Here is a 19506-nt window from a genome sequence, read left to right as displayed (position 1 = left end):
CTTTTAACACCCCCCACCCCCCCTTCAAAGTGTTTTTGTCCCCATCAGAGGGCTGTGGAGTCTCTTATTAATTAAGTGGGCCTATATATTTGTGCCCCGAAATTCTCCCTTCATAATTTGCAAATGCTATTTTAAAAATGTAAAGTTGCACAAGGATGCTTGTATGATTATGTTTGCAATGTTTATGTGCCAAAGTACTAAATCTCTTTTTTTGTTTGTCCCCACAGCTACCCTCCACACCACAGGAATGGCAGTCTGTGGCTTCCCAATTTGCCGAGCGGTGGGATTTTCCTAACTGCGGTGGAGCAATAGATGGGAAACACGTCCGCATTGTGCCCCCACCCCACTCGGGGTCCTACTATTATAATTACAAGGGTTATCATAGTATCGTGTTGATGGCGGTGGTGTCGGCACAGTATGAGTTTCTATATGTGGACGTGGGGAAGAACGGCCGGATGTCAGATGGGGGAGTGTTCTCACGGACTGATTTCTATGATCGTCTCCAAACTGGTGGTCTGGCATTGCCACCAGATGAAGATAATGTGGAAGGACTTCCGTTTGTGTTCCTAGCGGACGAGGCTTTCGGGCTTGGACCTCACCTAATGCGGCCTTTTCCCCAGAGGACCCTCACCTTAGAGAGGAGTGTGTTCAATTTTCGGTTGTCCAGGGCTCGGAGGGTAGTCGAGAATGCCTTTGGGATCCTCAGCAACCGGTTCCGCCTGTTCCTGACATCGATACATTTGGCGGAATATAAATTGAACACCGTTATATTTGCCTGCTGCATTTTGCACAATTTTCTACGCAGGCACTCCCAGACGTACCTAGCCTCCATGGGCTCTGAGGCAGGACTACCCTCAGAGAACATTCCTGGCCTGGACACTGGTCGCGCTGGCTTGGCCCCCCAATCTGCTCGTGAGGTACGCGACAAATATGTTGAGTACTTCATGGGTCGGGGGGCCATTGCTATGCCAGATCATATTTCTTTCTAATTCGGCCCCCAAAGAAAGGAATATTCTCACAACTAATAAATAATTAGACCATTGGACTTTATACAGTTGTTTGTCATTACTGCTTTTTCTCTATTTTTCTGTCTTCCAGGTTATCTCCAAAAATAGTGCACTTCTAGTGCCAGATTTACTTACTCAGATGTATTAACTAACCACATTTGCACATTATTCACTCATCTACTAACTGGGTATTCAGTCTAGAAATAAGAAGCCACTCATTTTTCTGCTTTTGATGTCTCATATTTTTTTTTTTATTTTAGTCATTTTTTAACAAGAAATGTGTATTTTTAGGCAGAAAACATTTCCTGCAAATTCTTGAGACAAAATATTGGCTTTTAATTTTTTATTTTTTTGTCTTTATTGACAGTGATTATCAATAATAATGATCGAAACACAATGTAAGAATAATTTCACTGAAACTATACGCAAGAATTTTTGGGCTTGTCATTTGTTTGTGTCTAATTTTTTCAACAAGATTTTAACACAACACAAAAATTTTTAGTTTTTTTACCAAAATTAGTTAACTTCTTTCTTTAGGTGAGATTTCTTGTTCGTTTTGTGATCTGAAACTGGAAACATTTACAAACCAAAAAAGATCAACACCAAACAAAAATTTAAAAAAAGAACAGCAGTCAGTCATATGGATGGTGTGCTTTCACACTGGAACACGCCAAAATTTCTAAATGCACACATTCAGTGAAAACTCGCCAAATGTCATTGGTTAAACAGACAAATGGCCACATGTGCTATCTGACATCATGGGTGATCAATGTCTGTGTTTTGTGGGAGCAAACCCTTCCTCTCAACTACTTGAGGATCGAGGAGGGGTTTGTACCCACAAAGCACAGACAATAGATAGTTTGTGATGGCAGATAGCACATATTGGCACACTGTGTGTGCATTTAGAAATTTTGGCGTATTATAAAGTCCAAAAATTAAAAAGGGTTTTGTGGGCGGGGGATGGGCGGGGGATGGGCTTCTGTGGTTCAGTCTTTGACACGGCCCATCATGTCAATGATATTTTTGTAATTTTGTTCGATGACTAGCATCCTTTGTCGCATGTTCTCCATTTCCGTGCTACACTCTGAAATGACATTTCGCACATTCTGCTCCATGACTAGCATCCTTTCCCGCATAATGTCCATTTCCGTGCTGCACTCCATTAGTTGCTGTATAATGATAGAAGCACTTGCACGTGAAAAATGTGCTACTCCATCTTCATCCCCTAAAAATACACAAATTGGCATTCAAAATATGTAAATAATTTCCAGCCTATCTGCATATGTTTGGCCCTATTAATATAGGGGTGACACTGACCTGATGGCCTGATAATTTCCACATCCCCAATTTCTTCATCTTCTATCACTCCTCCTTCTTCCACCACCTCCCCATCATCTTCTATCACTCCTCCTTCTTCCACCACCTCCCCATCATCTTCGACTCCTCCTTCATCCATCAATCCACCTTCTTGCAATTCGCCAAATTGTTCTTCCGCCACTTGCCCTTCATCTGATATAAATTCTAAGTCCAAAATAAATTCTTCCTCCTCTCTTCCTTCCTCCTTTCTTCCTTCCTCTTCTCCTTCCACATCCTCTTCTCCTTCCACATCCTCTTCTCCTTCCACATCCTCTTCTCCTTCCACATCCTCTTCTCCTTCCACATCCTCCTCTCTTCCTTCCCCAGCCTCCTCCTGCTCAACATGTGGAGGTGTTTGATTTTCCGGGTGTCTGGCCCTCTCTGCCTCCTCCAATTGCTGGCGTCTTCTTTCCCCTATAAGAAATAATAAAAAACAAAAGGTATACTCATCAGCACACAGATATTGGATATCATAAATCGCACACATTGCATAGACGATACATTTATGATGATTTTTGTTTGTTTATTCTTTCAGCAATCCTCCATTTTTGGCGTAGTTCTAGGCCAAGCTCTGATCCTGCCCCTTTTTTGCAAAGAAGTGACACAAATGGATGTCCCCCCAAAACATTAATTCTCGTCGACCCTCCAAATAAATATACTTTGATTTTTGAGACACAGGTGCTTTGCATTTCAAGATGTTAAAACATCAGCTTTATTTGCATTTTGGAGAATGAATCTTGTTTGCCTGTCACATTCACTCAATTTAATTTCTGTGATTTTGCTATTCAACAATGTTGGAAAACCAAGTTTGGGGCCAGTCAGCCATGTCCAGGTGTGTTGTTCCTGGAGTAACGTCACATTTTTGCTAAACAATGTCATATTACGCGTGTTTACTATTTCACAAAATTTGTTTAAGGTTGTTATTTGACATAAACACAATACAGTATCTACACGTGTTCAAAAGTACAAGCAGGCCAAGGAGGCAGATGTGAAAAAATACATGTCAACACATTATTGCAGACATTTCCCCCCCCCCCTTAAATAATATGGACTTACTTTTACGCAGAATTTTGAGTATCTTCTTCATGTGATGTGGCTCCCTCAATTTTAAATCGGACCAACGCTTCCGTAGTTGCTCCTTTGACCTGGTGACACCAAACATTCTCCTCATTCTCCTTGCCACCTTGTCCATTATGTGTGACTTCCTACGGTTCGGTGTTTTGTAGGGCCCACATTCACCATCATAATCCTTCCTCCTCATGATGTAAACCAACTCCACCATTTCTTCGAACGCCATATTAGTGGCTTTATATCTTTTAGGCCTGGATCGGGACGGTCCAGCCTCTGTCCCTTCACTTGCGCCATGAGAGCTCCGTGCCCGCTCGTGTGACATCGCCATCTTTCCTTCCCACAGAGATTAGGGGCGTGGAAACGAGGAAATGTCCCGTCAGGGGCGGAGATGAGGGCGGGGATTATTGCATATGCGGAGTGTCGCGAATGCCAACAACGTATTGACGTAGGTTACGCGGAGAATATTCGCGCGATTCCAGAACCTACACAGTTAACGCCATATTTACTTTTTCAATTGATTAGGGGCATGGCAAAGGTGACGAGGGCGGCGTTTCATACATACGCGGAGTGGATAAAAGGCGCTTGACGTGATTACGTAGGTTACGTGTTAATTCAGCGAGCGGAAGAAACGAGGATTGTGAGAGAGGCAGGTAAGAAATTTAAACATGGGATCAGCAGCGGGCTCTAAAATGTAGAGCAATGGGATGGGGGTTTGGTCTGTTGGTTGCACAGTTTTATTAAGCTATTATGTCTCTTGGATACCAGAATGTGATTTTCGTACCCAAATGCTTTTGTAGACATCACAAAATAGAGAGATCAAAAATGCTGTGACTCATTATCAATTATGTAGGGTGTATTCAGATCAGGCCAAGTATTGTTCTGTGTTGGTTGGACAGAGGTCATTAGGAAGTTTCTTTCATGTAATCAATGCTGAGGGGCAGGATATCTACACATGCAATAGTGCCTTGATGAATGCTGTCATTTGTAATAATTGTGTATGGTTGTAGATTTATATTATTTCCTGCAATGTAACCAAAGGGGCGGCATGTATAAAAAAAATGTTAGCTAAAACCAACCAATGGGGCAGAGCTGGCCAGCATTTTCTAAACAAGAGACACTGTGTTTGTATTTCTATATAGGTACTACTTTTTAAACAACATATTCTATCAATGTAAATGCTGAGGCTTTTTTTAATAGTGTTTTTGGTTTCTTTTTATTTTTTCAATCTAGAAAAAAAAAGAGTAAATCCTAATTTCCCAATGGATCTCCTGCAGAGCCAAGAGATTATCCAGCACTTGCTGGATAAATTTAGGGAAATGCCCATCCTGTGGGATTCAAAGCAGGACCATTACCACAATAAGAACGTACGAGCGGCAGCACTTGAACAGCTAGCAGCATACATGAGGACATGGGTGCCAGAATGCAGTGCCAACATGGTGAAGGATAAACTTGCCAACCTCAGGGGCACATATAGGAGAGCGTACAAAGCTCACCAAAAGCAGCTAAGATCTGGAGCAGCAGCAAGACCACCAAAGGAACCCAAGCTGTGGTATTACAACCAGATGTCATTTTTGCGGGATCAACTGGAAGGCAGGGCATCAATGTCAAGTCTGAATCCCAACCTTTCCTCCACGCTACCTCCCAGCGGGACTTCCCCAGATCACCACAGCCCTGCAGAGTCGGATGAAGAGGGCCTGGCTGACAGAGAGGCAGATCTGCGCCTCTACGATGATGAGGTATAGAAGTTTCATAACTATTTATGTAATAATCTTAATTATTGTTTGATTCTTGACTTGATATTGGTTAATAAAATACAAGCTGGGAAGTAAAAATCTAAAATCGTGGGCAAACAAATAGGTGTCAGGGATGACAACTGCAGGGGTCAGAGGGTGAGTCTGTTTTCAAGTTTAAATTCAAGGCAAAAAATAAGATTCAAGCATGAAAATGTGAGTGAGTATATTCCTAAATATATTACAACATGTCCCTTTTTTTTACACAGGAAGAAGAGACCAGCCAGGAGGTGGCAGATCCTCTCCTCACTGTCAGCCAGGACGAAGGGGTCAGTGGCAGCCAGGAGGAGGCCGGGCCCAGTGGCGTTCAGCAGCTCCCCAGGACAAGCACCACCAGCCAGGCTCCTCCCCTTTATATTAGGCCACCAGGCCGTAAGAAGAAATTGGGGGCAGTGGAGGAAGCCAGCCTGAAAATGATTCAGGAGGCGAGTGCCATCATGAGGGCCCCCCTCAACCCCACTGAGGCCTACAGTGCCTCCGTGGCACATGACCTCAATAAAGGCACGGAGGAGCAGAGGCAATTGGCCAAGGGCATCATCAACCAGGCCCTTTGGTGGATGCAGAGGGAGCTGCTGACCCCAGACACTGGGCTATGTGACCCGGCCCGGCTTGCTGAACACCATTCTCCTGCTGCCACATCATCCCCACCTGCAAGGGCCCAGGGAAGACCCGCTGGAAGGCAGCCTGGAAGGAAGGTTGCAAGGAAGAGGAGACGTTGATGCCCTGCCTTCCATTTGATCCCCCACAAATGGCATCTTGTTTGGACTACCACAGCTTGGGTTCCTTTGGTTATGTGCTGCTGCTTCAGATTTTATTTAGTGTGCTTCCTGAGGTTGGCTAGTTTATCCTTCACCATGTTTCAAATGCAAGTTTGCATGTATGTTGCTAGCTGTTCAAGTGCTGCCATTCTGATTTTGATCCTTTTTATAATTTGCTCAAATAAAAGCCTTTTTGTTGATTTGAAAAACGTGCCTATTGTTTGTAATACTGTGGGTATTATTTTAGGCATCAAACATTACAAACAAATAAAATGTTTAATCTAAAATATTCACTAACTCATGTGGGGGGGGGGGGGGGGTCATTTGGTGTGCCAACATGGTAGACAATTTAAACAACCTTCAAAAAAATCCTGTTAAATATACAAACAAAAGCTAAATCAAAACTATTTCCTATTAAAATATTCTAAATGGTGACATAACTATAAACACCTAAAGAAAGTGGGAAAGATAACCATTAAACATTAAAAGCAAAAAATTTGAAATGTGGAGGACCACTAAAAATATGATACGTCGGGCCAATAAAAGTTTGCAAAAATCTTACTACATCACAGCTAACAAATGTCACTTTTCAGTATGGAACAACTCAGTTGAAATAACATGAGCTAAATAACTGATTAGTTATAGCAAGAGAAGAATGAATAAAACGACGGCATCAAGCATTGGTTATTGTGTGTTTTGCTTCAGTGTTCTATTGCTAGAATTAATCTTTCTATTGACGAATGTGCCATATCCCAAACAAACGTGAGTTTTACCTGAACGAGCGCTCCCGTGGCCTCATTTAGTCTGAGCATGCGCGGGGTTTTTGTACGTTGGTTTTGTGTACTCACCACCAAACATGTACGTTCGGACAGGATTTGAGCGGACGGTTTTAAAACAAGTTTGGAAATAAATGTCTGCTGAAAAACGGCCCGGCGGGCAAATGTACGGTGAAATTCTGTACGCTCGTAACTACACACGACCAAACATGTATGCTGAAACTGGTCCGCGGGCCAGTTTCAGCAAACATGTTTGGTCGTGAGTATGGGGCCTAAGAGTTATCTTAAACTCAACAGTTCAAAAACAGAACTCCTTATGTTTCACGCCAGCCGAAAGAGTCAACTGGCAACAACCTGGACACCCCCGCCCATTCTGGGCCAAATCATCACCCCTAGCTCCAAAGTCAAAAGTCTCGGGGTCATCTTCGACACCTTCATGACAATGGACGCACAAATAGGGTCAGTAGTCAGCGGAGCGCACCATCTGTTGCGCCTACTACGCAGACTTATTCCATTTATCCCCAAAGAAGACGTAGCAGTCGTGGTGGGAACAATCGTGAATTCCAGACTGGACTATGCTAACGCCCTGTACCTCGGACTCCCAAAGTACCAAATCTCCCGTTCAGAATACGGCCGCCAGACTGGTGACTGGGGAAAAAAAATGGGAATCAATCTCACCTTCGTTGAGAACCCTTCACTGGCTGCCAGTAAAAGACAGAATTGCATTTAAAGCACTCTGCCTGACACATAAGTGCATCCATGGGAAGGCTCCGCAATATCTTTGCGACAAGATAGAACCTCACAATTCGAATCGCGTTCTGCGATCCACCGACCAAAATCTGGTCAGGGTACCAAAAACCAAATACAAGTCCAAAGGAGAAAGAAGGTTTGCTTTTCAGGGTCCTAGACTATGGAACGCTTTACCAACCAGCATTCGGTTGGAGGAAAACCACCTGACTTTCAGAAGACGGATCAAAACTCTGCTCTTTTGATGTCATGAGACACGAACAACTAGCGCCCAGAAGCGATTCAGTTCGCATGCGCCGCGCTTTATAAGTTTTTCATTCATTCATTCATCACAAACTAGGTCAGAGGGCAGACCAGGGATGAAATCCAAGATGTAAGTCAAGCTATGGTGTTGGAACCAAATCAAGCCATAGGAGAAGGAGCTGGGTCAAACCAAGGTTAAGAAAGGTGGAGCAAACTTAGAAATCATAAATTAAGGTAGGTGAGTAATAAAGATCGGCAACTAATATATCACACATATAAAGCGCTCGGAGAGCTTTGGTGGATGAATAGAATGCTTTTGCTTGGAGCATGGAGATTTAATGAAGCATGTGCAAAAGGAGTAGCAAGCAAACTTCTAATGGTGACCATATTAATAAATTATCAATTGCCTTTATAGGTACCTATATAGCGCAGTCAATTTACACATTGCTTTACACACACATATATATATATATATATATATATATATATATATTGGGCCATATTCTCAAAGAATTACGCCGGCGTATCAGCAGATACGCCGACGTAAGTCCGATTCTAAGGCCGTCCTATGTTTAAGTGTATTCTCAAACTGAGATACACTTAAACATGCCTAAGATACGACAGCCAGCGCCGTTGTATCTTAGGCTGCAATATCTACGCTGACCGCTAGGTGGCGTTTCCTTTGTGGTTAGCGTAGAATATGCAAATGACTAGTCACGCCGATTCACGAACGTACGCTTGCCCGTCGTAGTGTTTTTACGTCGTTTCCGTAAGCGATACGCAGCGTAAAGATAAACATGCCCCCTAGGTGGCGTACTCAATGTTAAGTATGGCCGTCGTTCCCGTGTTGCAATTTGAAAATTTAACGTCGTTTGCGTAAGTCGTCTTTGAATGGCACTGGACGCCATTTACGTTACCGTCAAAACAAATGACGTCTGTGCGACGTCATTTAGCGCAATGCACGTCGGGTAATTTACCCGACGGAGCATGCGCAGTACGATCGGCGCGGGAGCGCGCCTAATTTAAATGATCTACGCCCCCTACCAGGATCATTTGAATTAGGAGTGCTTCCGCGGGTGGACTTTACGCTACGCCGCCGCAAGTTTACAGGTAAGTGGTTTGGGAATCAGGCACTTGCCCGTTAAACTTGCGGCGGAGTAACGTAAACGAGATACGTTACGCCGCCGGATATCTTTGAGAATATGGCCCATAGTCCCTAACTCATATTCATACATACTAGGGCCATACCTAGCATGTCTTTGGAGTGTGGGAGGAAACCAGAGTACCCAGAGGAAACCCACGCAGGCACAGGGAGGACATACAAACTCCAGGCAGGTAGTTCCATGGTTGGGGTTCAAACTGATGACCCTGGTGCTGCTAGGCAGAAGTGCTAACTACTTGGCCACTGTGCTACCCTGATCAATCTTCTCCTATATGAATAATTGATCTATAGTCAATAACCCATTCAACCGATATGTCACACATAGGAAAGTAGACAGATGTCTCTACCTGCAGTAGTTCTCCATGCAGTCCATGACTTATTTCTACTATCATAATCCCTTCAAACATAGATGAATAAGACTCTTATTATACCTTCAGCTTGGAGGAGCTCAATGTGTCCAGAAGACATGTCCCAATTGTATGGACCTTTGTCACATATGTCGGGTGTAGGAAGTAGTCCACTGTAGGAGCAGTTGCTCACTGAAGTCACAAGTCTGTCTCTACAAGAATACATAGTACATTTAGGTAAAAGGATATTATTTATATTATAATTGAATTCAGGAAATTGTAAAAATGTCAGGTTTACACCCATTTCATTCGTATTCTTTAGCCCTGGTTCACACTGGGTACGATTTGGAACGATTTGAGATGCGATTTGACATGTCAAATCGCATCTCAAATCGGCGGCATTTGCCGGCAATTGTCGGCAATGGCACTGTCCTAATCAGTGCGACGCCGCATCTGCAATTTCAAAAAGTAGTTCCTGTACTACTTTTTGCGATTTCGGCCGCGATTTACATTAAATTGCGGCCGAAATCGCGCAAAATCGCGGCCGCAAAATCGCGCATTTTACCGCGATTTTGAATTCGCAGCAGTGTGAACCTAGGCTGACTCACATTACTTTGCAATTCAGAAATGACATGTAAAAACAATTAGATCAGCATGACAGATGGACAAGTAGAATTTTCAGAATTCAATGTCAGTCTACATATTTCTTTTAATGTACTGTAGGTTTCCTTTAAAGTGGAACTAAACTAAAAAAAAAAATGACGATTTGTTATGCTTTATGGAATATTTAGAAATGTTAATTGTGACTAACATAGGTGTGCGCAGCCTATTGCATTAGGGTGTGCACCCCAAAACGCAAATACACTTGTGTGAGTCTGTGTGTACAGACACACACACACGCTTCTAATAATGATTGCTGAGTATTTTATTTGTGCAGGCTTCAGTGTGCGTTATGTACAGAGTGCAGGGTTTAAGGGTGCATTACATGCACCGTTCAGGGTGCAATAAGTACAGAGTGCAGGATTCAGGGCACGTTACGTACAGAGAGCAAGGTTCAGGGTGCATTATGTACAGAGTGCAGGGTTCGCCATGCCATGGGAATGCCATGTTTCAGCTAAAAGAAGCCCGGAGTGATAGGATACAGTGCACTGTGTGCAGCCATGCATAATGCAGTCATAGCACCTGTGAACATCATTTTGATAATGGTCATGTGTCTCACTGTAGTACTATACACATGTTAGAGACGAACCAGAAAAAAAAAGTTTACCTTGATGCCCACTTACAAGCCTGCCACTTTTGCTGCAGCTGAATGTGACAGGGACAATATTTTTTGCTGGGATGCAAAGCATCATAACTGCAGTTGCCTTTGCAGCATGGGGATGGCAAAAACATATAAACAGGTGGTTGGGCTTCAGTTTTAACACACACACACACACACACCCCCATGCATCCCAGCAAAAACTATCCTCCCTGCTGCATTCAGTGGGCACTGCTGCCTCTGATCAATGTATTCTGCCAGTGTACATTGTCCTGGTGTGAGGATTCCTCCATGCACTTTTTCCTGTGGATGAAGAAATCTATTTTTTTTTTTTTTCAGCCTGCTGAAAAAAATAAAAAAATAAATCTTCTTTGGCCCCTTAAAGGACTGCAAAGAACTTAGCAGGCTGAAGAACAGTTCAAAGAGATAAAAAGTACCTGGGATGTAAAGGGTGTCAGGCAGACAGTCAGCAGGTGGAATGGCAAAATCTGATGGGGGGGGGGGGGGCTGCAGGATGTGTGCTGTGGGGGAGAGAGCAGAAAGATACAGAGTTAGGGCCTGGGTCAGACGCCACTCCCCCGTGCACTGCTGGCTGGAGATGTAAAGTGAGATGTCAGGCACCACAGAACTGTATCTGTCTGCTGCCTGCACACGGTGCACAGTTAGGGCGAAACTGCAGGGATGCAGGGCGGTGAGAGATGATGTCATCTCTCTGCTCCCTCACCCCTCTGATCCCTGATTGGCCAGTAGCTGCTCACACACTGTCACCGGTCCCAGCCGCACAGCTGCTCAACAACGGAGCCGCTTGCCGACTCTCTCACACGCTGAGCCACCCGACGGCTCTCTCTTGTCTCACGCGCTGAGCAGCCCGCCGGCTCTCTCACCCGCAAGCCTGTCCCTGGGTGTGCCTGGGCATTAGGGTGTGCCCAGGCACACCCGGCACACCCCGTGCGCACGCCTATGGTGACTAAGCAGTACCCTGAAAAAAATAGCATTTTGTCCTTAAAGCGGAGTTCCGGCCACAATTTCACTTTTTAAATATAAATACCCCTGTAATACACAAGCTTAATGTATTCTAGTAAAGTTAGTCTGTAAACTAAGGTCCGTTTTGTTAGGTTGTTACAACATTTAGACACTTTATAAAATAGAAATTGACTGGGGCCATCCTAAGTGTGGGCATCATGAAGCCAGACTGTATGACTTCCTGGATTTCAGCCTTGCAGATCTTGCACATGCTCAGTGCTGCACAAGCAGTGTATGTAATAGGTTTCAGATCAGGTTTCAGCACCTGTACTGTCCAAGTCACATGATTCTTCGAGACTGGGGAGTGCACAGACTCCTGGAAAGTTACACCCACTACATTCCCAGGAATCTGTGCGGTGTAGGTTATGGTAATGTCCAGGGTGAAGGTGGCCAACTGTGGGTATAATGCCGCGTACACACAACCATTTTTCGGGTTTTAAAAAATGACGTTTTTAAGTGTCTAGAAAAAAACGATGTTTTTTTCAACCTGATCATTAAAACGGCCTTGCCTACACACGATCGTGAAAAAAAATGCTCTAGCAAAGCGTGGTGACGTACAACACGTACAACGGCACTATAAAGGGGAAGTTCCATGCGGATGGCGCCACCCTTTGGGCTGCTTTAGCTGATTTTGTGATCGTAAAAGTTGATTCGCGCTTTTCAGTCTGTAACAGAGTGATGAATGTGCTTACTCCATTATGAACGCTGGTTTTACCAGAACGAGCGCTGCCGTCTCATAACTTGCTTCTGAGCATGCGCGTTTTTTTCACGTCGTTAAAGCCCACACACGACCATTTTTTACTACGTAAAAAACGACAACGTTAAAAACTACGTGAAAAATTAGAGCATGTTCGAAATTTTTAATGCCCATTTTTTACATAGTGAAAAATGCTTTGGAGCCCACACACGATCGTTTTTAATGACATAAAAAAAAGTCATTTTTTACAACCCGAAAAACGGTCATGTGTACGCGGCATTATAGTGGTGCATACAGCATGCCACATTTAAATGTATTTGATGTTTGTGGCATGTGCTGAAATAGTGCCAATAATCACAGCTTAGTGACACTGAAAGGAAAAAATGTCCCTGCATCTGTGGTGTCACCGTAAGAAAAAATGTCCAAGCATTGGTGGTGTCACTGGAAGGGAAACATGTCCCTACATCTATGTGGTCACTGAAAATAAAAAAATGCCCCTGTGTCTGTGGTGTGACTGAATAGAAAAACGATCCTAAAACTTCAAGGGACAAGGGTATTTAAACTGGGATAGTTGGGAAGTATGAGTCAGCTTCTTTGGGCCCCACAACAATGACAGGGCTCATGCCCTGCCTTAACCACTTAAAGACCGCCGCACAACGATATACGTCAACAGAATGGCACGGCTGGGCACATGGACGTACAGGTACGTCCCCTTTAAGAGCCCAGCTGTGGGTCGCAATCGGGTCACAGGAGCTGAAGAACGGGGAGAGGTGAGTGTAAACAAACCTTCCCCATTCTTCTCTGTGGCTTGTCACTGATTGTCTGTTCCCTGTCATAGGGAACGACGATCAGTGACGTCACACGTCCAGGCACACCCCCCTACAGTTAGAAAAAACATATTAGTACACACTTAACCCTTTAGCGCCCCCTAGTGGTTAACCCCTTCACTGCCATTTTCACAGTAATCAGTGCATTTTCATAGCACTTTTCGCTGTGAAAATGACATTAGTCCCAAAAATGTGTCAAAAGTGTCCGATGTGTCCGCCATAATGTCGCAGTCATGAAAAAAATTGCTGATCGCCGCCATTACTAGTAAAAATTTTCCTGGCTCTGAGTGTGGGCAGGGGTGGAGAGAGATCATCAGCGGCCACTCACATAGCATTGTTCTGCATTTTCGCCTCCCTGCCCCACTGAACCCCCTACAGGAGTACCCACCTGATGGTCTTCTCCTCCGTTCCTATCCTATTCTCCCCTCGCCCTGCCACCAGGCAGTGACTGAAGTCCACCCTGTCTACAAGTTCTGAGCAAAACCAAAAACAACTTCACGGGCAGCATCTGGTGGGGAATGGCAGAGGGAGAGAGAACACAGTCCTCACCGCCTCTGGCTCTCTCCTCCTGGCTCCCAGCGCTGGGAACTGATCCAACTGTCTTGAGGGGCCAAGAAGGATTTATTACCTCTATGAGTATATATGTTGCCACTTACTTTTACTTGTATTAGAAAACAAATGAGGAGAAGTCTTTTAAAATATAAAAATCAGCATATAAACCATAAATATATGTAAAAAAAAAAAAATACATTTACCTGAACTTCTCCTCCTGGTTAAAATTATGGTAAAAAGTAAAGGTGTTGTCTTTAATGACATCTGACCATGTCTTGTGAAATGTCTCTCTGTTAGACTTTAAGTAGTTGAGAAGATCACCATAGGGGCAGTATTCAAAAATGAGATACAATGGACCTGCAAAATGGATGGATACAAAGACAAAAAGTCATGTGCACTGATATCAAAGTAAAATATAAAAAATGCAACCTGTGTATGTTATATAAACAGCAAAGGTTTGGATGGCAGAAGTCCATATACAGTATAAGTATATGTAGCACCCTCTAGTGTGTTAGTGTGAGAGTAGGTAAAACATAGTTTGGCTCATAGTTAAGAATGAGTCATAGAATCCGGGTCAAGGTTTATTTGTGTTTAGGCTGGATGACTCATGGAGGCAAGTCTCTGGGTCTGGAAGTTTGGAGAAAATTCTAGAGGTTAGTGGGTGGCGGCGAGGAGAATTGACAGGAATACCTAGGGGAGTTTGGCCAATCCCCAGGCAGTGGGTCTGGCATGGGTTTAAGCCAACCCTTAAATATGGATTAGTCATGCTGGCAAGGAGAGTCCGGTGGAGTGCTGAGGGGACTGTCGGTGGCCCTTGAGGTGAACCCCCTAGTCTGGGAGGGGGGTTGCTCTGCCTCGGGTCAGGGCTCGGGCTGGCCTGGGGGGATCCTGACAACAGAAGCAGTTTGGAGGAAGTCTTCTCTGAGAGGCAGCAGGAGCAATGTTTAGAGTGTGAGTACTACAGCACGGTCAGGGACCTACAAGGGGAAAGATTTCCACATGTAGCAGGTCTCTCTGGAAGATAAAGATAGCGTGTGCTTAAATTGTTCTTAACCTTGCCCTGGGAGATCTGTGGAGCAGTTGGGCTAGACTGGTGAAGAAGCAGCCAAGTGGGCTGGCATTTTATGCAGTTGATAGAGCTGGGACCAGTGTCTACAAGGGAGTTGGAGGTACTCCAGGATGCAGTTTACAACACTTTGTGCTACTTCCTACAGGGACTGAGAGTTCCTAGTCTCTAAGGGGCTGTTGCATATTTTCACTTAGAAACTGTCAATGTCTGGTGAAGAACCAAATCTGGGAATGTACATAGGGAGCATGTTGTCCCTGGTTTTCATTGCTATCAAGTTGGGCATCCTATTATTTCTATTCAAAGGCTCGGATTCAGATACAATTGTGTATCTTTATGCGGGCGTACGTATCTCCGATACGTTACGCCACCGTAATTTTTGCCGCAAAGGACTTGCGCCCTTAGTTACAGCGGCGTAACGTATCTCGTCCGGCGTAAGCCCGCCTAATTCAAATGGGGATGATGTGGGTGTGTTTTATTAAAATGAATCGTGACCCCGCGTATTTGACGTATTTTACAAACGGCGCATGCGCCGTTCGTGAAAAAATCCCAGTGCGCATGCTCGAAATTACGCCGCAAAGCCTCATTGGTTTCGACGTGAACGTAACTTACGCAAAGCCCTATTCGCGAACGACTTACGCAAACAACGTAAAATTTTCAAAACTCGCCGCGGGAACGACGTCCATACTTAACATTAGCTACACCTCATATAGAAGGGGTAACTATATGCCGAAAAAAGCCTAACGTTAACAACGTAAAAAAATGCGCCGGCCGGACGTACGTTTCTGAATCGGCGTAAATACCTAATTAGCATATTCATCACGTAACTATACGGAAGGGCCACCTAGCGGCCAGCGTAAATATGCAGCCTAAGATACGACGGTGTAAGACACTTACACCAGTCGGATCTTAGGAAAATCTATGCGTAACTGATTCTCTGAATCAGGCGCATAGATACGATGGCCGGCACTCAGAGATACAACGGCGTATCAGGAGATACGCCGTCGTATCTCCTATCTGAATCCGGGCCAAAGACTGTTCCTTGTGTGTGGAGAAAGACTGTTCCTTGTGTGTGGAGAAAGTGTGAAGGTTACTTGTTGCCTGGCTGTGCAGGAGTGGGGAACCCAGTCATCTGCAACCCCTACTGGGGTAGTGCTTCATATAAAACATTGAAAAATATTGACATTTACCTGATGTGGTACATGCTCCTAGCAAATTCACTACATTTTCATAATGTCCAATCTGAGTCATCATTTTTAGCTCTGACATTAAGGCCTCTTTTTCTGAAGTATCAGGACTTTCTGCAATAAAAAATAGATAAATAAATTCACAAAAAGCTGTATTGCTGCAAGGACACTTTAGGCACCTCCAACCAGGTGAGGGTTGGCTACTTACCACCTTGGGAATATCAGAAATTAACAACTTATAGTATAGGTTTACTACTTATAAAAGTCTTATGGAAGAACTCATTGTCATAATGGTTCATTAATGAAGGCACTGCCTTTTTATTTAATATTCTAAAGTAACTTAAAGGAACATTTTATTTGCTGCTGAGCTGGCATTCATTACATCTTAATGGAACAAAATATACACAATTATCACATGCAGGTAATGCCATAATGTGCTAGTATTCACCACATACAAGCACATTAGGGCAAACTTACCCTTAAAACAAATTCCTCCAGTGCTGCACTGTCACCACTGTTAGTGCTCCCATCTTCGCCCTTACCTAATCTAAGGATGCCTGGTTCGGTCACGTGATCTCCCCGAAGGCTGACTTCAGGGGAGAAGAGAGAGCAGCGGCAATGGCTGCAGGGTGCCTGGGCCATGACATCACTCTTAAGCCCCATACACATGGTCTGACTTTTTGACAACAAGCTTCTAAATGAGCAGGTTTTCAAAAAAATCCGACCATGTGTACGCTCCATCGGACAAACTTTTTCGGTTTTCATCGGACAAATGTTCGATCTGCAAACAGACAAACTTTTCGGCAACAAAAGTCCTACGGTGCAAAATCCTATCGTGTGTACAGAAGTCCATTGGACTTTAGTACAAAGTACAAACACGCATGCTCAGAACCAATGTTAAAATCAACCAACAATAGCAGAATTTGACCAAAGGGTGGCGGTAAAGAGCAGAAAAGAGCAGAAAAAAACATGTGATTTGGTGAAAGTTGGCTGAAAAAGTCCTGCCAGTCTGTACGCATACCAAGTTCACGGCCAACGGCCTTCAAACAAAAATCCACGGAAAAGTTTGTTTGAAGTCCGACCGTGTGTATGAGGCTATAGACTTACTATGGGGCATCCCTTGTCTGCTGTCCCTTCTCTCCCTTGAAGCTTGTGCTGGAAGCTGATCTTGTGTTTGGGTCAGAGCACCCTTAGATTAGGTAAGTATACACATCTTTCCTTTACAGGGTAGTTATTATAGGGCTTTGAATAGGGGTTGGAATAGATTTAAGTGTAGATAAGTTTAGACTGGACTTCAACTTTAAACAGACAAACAACCCCAAACTATAACATTTGTGCCACCATGCTTCACAGTTGTCATGAGGCTCATCCCCTGAGAGGTTTCATAATCTTCAGTTTGCTGGAAAAAAAAGGGGTAGCACTCACCCCTAGAGGGGCCATCAGAAATAGATAAGTTTTCCAAGTAATACAAAGGCTGCCAGTCCAAACACAGTTCCACCCACACCAACAATACAGGCTCAGTCTGGGGGATGTCTTTTTAGAATTTATAGTAAATTGAAACAGTAGCAATCAATTGGAGGACAAACTTCTAGTACAAATCCTTATAGTAGCTAGACCCAACCAGGTCTTACAATGTCCCAGGAGCTGTCTGCCACCCAGCCTCCACAGGTAGATTCGCAGTGAGGGAGATACAAGATTCTTCTCCAGACCAGGACTTCAGAACAATTCTCTCCAGCAAAATACTAGCAATATCCTCCAGGCCCTCAGCCCAGCTCCTGGTAAGGCCCAGACAGCAATTTCTTGTCTTTCTAGCTATCTCTCAATGGACAGAAGCCCCAGGAGAAGCAGGTGAGAGAAATTGAATACCTAGCTAAGAATCCCTGACTAGACAAAAACAATTAAATACTGCTCCACTAACTGCAGTGAAGCAAACAATTATATATATATATATATATATATATATATATATATATATATATATATATATATATACATCCTAGCATAGGGTGACCAGACATCCCCAGTTTCAGGGGACAGTCCCCTGTTTTAGGACACTGTCCCCGGACCAAGTCTGTCCCTGGTTTTGTCCCCAGATTGGATTTAATAGGGGGCAGGGGCAATTTCAAAGACAATCAGTGCAGAATTAAAAAAAAAAAATAGAATTACACACCCCCGCTCCGCCGTGCCTACTAGCATAGGGGGGTTGTATTTTTCCCATTATCTGTGCCCAGTGCTTTAAGTGGGCCAAAAGAGGTGCCGGTACTCTATTAGGCGCCGGTGCTCCCCCCCCCCCCCCCAATACTGAACATGAAAATACCCTTGGCTGCGTGTGATGGGCACAGTGGCTGCATTTGATGGGCACAGTGGCTGCATTAGATGGGCACAGTGGCGACAATTGATGGTGGCACAATGGCTGCGTGTGGTGGCACAGTGGCTGCGTGTGATGGCACAGTGGCTGCGTGTGATGGCACAGTGGCTGCGTGTGATGGCACAGTGGCTGCGTGTGATGGCACAGTGGCAGTGTGAGTTGGCACAGTGGCTGCATGTGATGTCACAGTGGCGACAATTGATGGCACTGTGGCTGCGTGTGTTCGCACAGTGGCTGCATGTGATGGCACAGTGGCTGCGTTTGGTGGCACAGTGGCTGCGTGTGATGGGCAGAGTGGCGACAATTGATGGCACAGTGGCTGCGTTTGATGGGCACAGTGGCTGCGTTTGGTGGCACAGTGAGGCTGCAATTAATGTTTTTTTTTTAAGAGAAGGCAAGCTCAAAATAACTCAAAAATATTTTTTTCTGCCATTTTTTTATTAAAAAACTGATGGTCACCTCAGTCCAACCCCCCCTCCCTCTAATACAGTCAATTATTTTCTTACTTTCTTCTGTTGCAGTCCTGAGTCCAGGATCCAGACAGTAGCAGCACTAGGAACTGTAGACGCAGGCTGAGCTGAGGCTCCTCGTGACTTGGGCTTCTTTCCTTGCCGCCGACACAGCTCCCTGCGCGAGTCCTCCTCTCACCTCTCACCTCGCCTCCGGCGTGACGTCACGCGGCGCACGCCGGGGAATGAACCAACTCTCCTCCATGGGGGGGGGGGGGTCGAGGAAACGCACAGGACAGGAGTGACAGGACAGAGGAAAGGGAGCCAGGAGCGCACTCGGCAGCAGAGAGTCGGCTCCGGTGGGGCGGCATACAGTTTCTATTGTGACTGCGCTGCCTGTCTGACACACATTACCAGCCCGCAACTCGACAAGCCCACCGGCTGCGTTCCGGTACTGTAAACCCACGTACTGGGTGCACGGAGAGGTGCTGGTACTCTCCAGGGCAATTTTTGGAAGTGGCGGTACTGAGTACCGCCGCGTTCCGGCCCAGTTAAAGCACTGTCTGTGCCCCTTTCTGATGATCATGTGCTGGTCGGAGCGGAGGGAATATTTCTTCAGTTTCGGGCGCATGCCCATTCAGCTCCTCTCGCATGTTCTTTTGCCTTGGCTCAAGTCCTGGCCAGCCACCTGCCTATCTCCTTGCCTTCCCTGGCGGAGTGATCTTCCTCCACTCCCCATCCAGTAGTAGCCGGCCCCGGGGAGTAAGACTTGAGAAGCTGTGAGGTGGGCGGCGACGGGCAGAGAGTCGCTGATTGTTGCCA

General features: G+C 44.9%; 1 protein-coding gene across 1 annotated transcript in view; it reads right to left on the bottom strand.

Moving 5' to 3' along the window:
* Nucleotides 1-19506, bottom strand: part of FLT3 (fms related receptor tyrosine kinase 3) — a 155446-nt gene that overhangs the window by 25629 nt on the left and 110311 nt on the right. The window contains exons 16-18 of the mRNA XM_040340472.1: nucleotides 15871-15981; nucleotides 13818-13971; nucleotides 9342-9469 (exon numbers count right to left, since the gene is read on the bottom strand). Coding sequence (XP_040196406.1) covers nucleotides 9342-9469; nucleotides 13818-13971; nucleotides 15871-15981 — 393 coding nt within the window. The remainder of the gene's footprint in view (nucleotides 1-9341; nucleotides 9470-13817; nucleotides 13972-15870; nucleotides 15982-19506) is intronic.

This window comes from Rana temporaria, chromosome 2, assembly GCF_905171775.1.
Source record: "Rana temporaria chromosome 2, aRanTem1.1, whole genome shotgun sequence".
In the NCBI taxonomy this organism is placed as follows: domain Eukaryota; kingdom Metazoa; phylum Chordata; class Amphibia; order Anura; family Ranidae; genus Rana; species Rana temporaria.
This window is presented reverse-complemented; position numbering and strand designations above follow the sequence as displayed.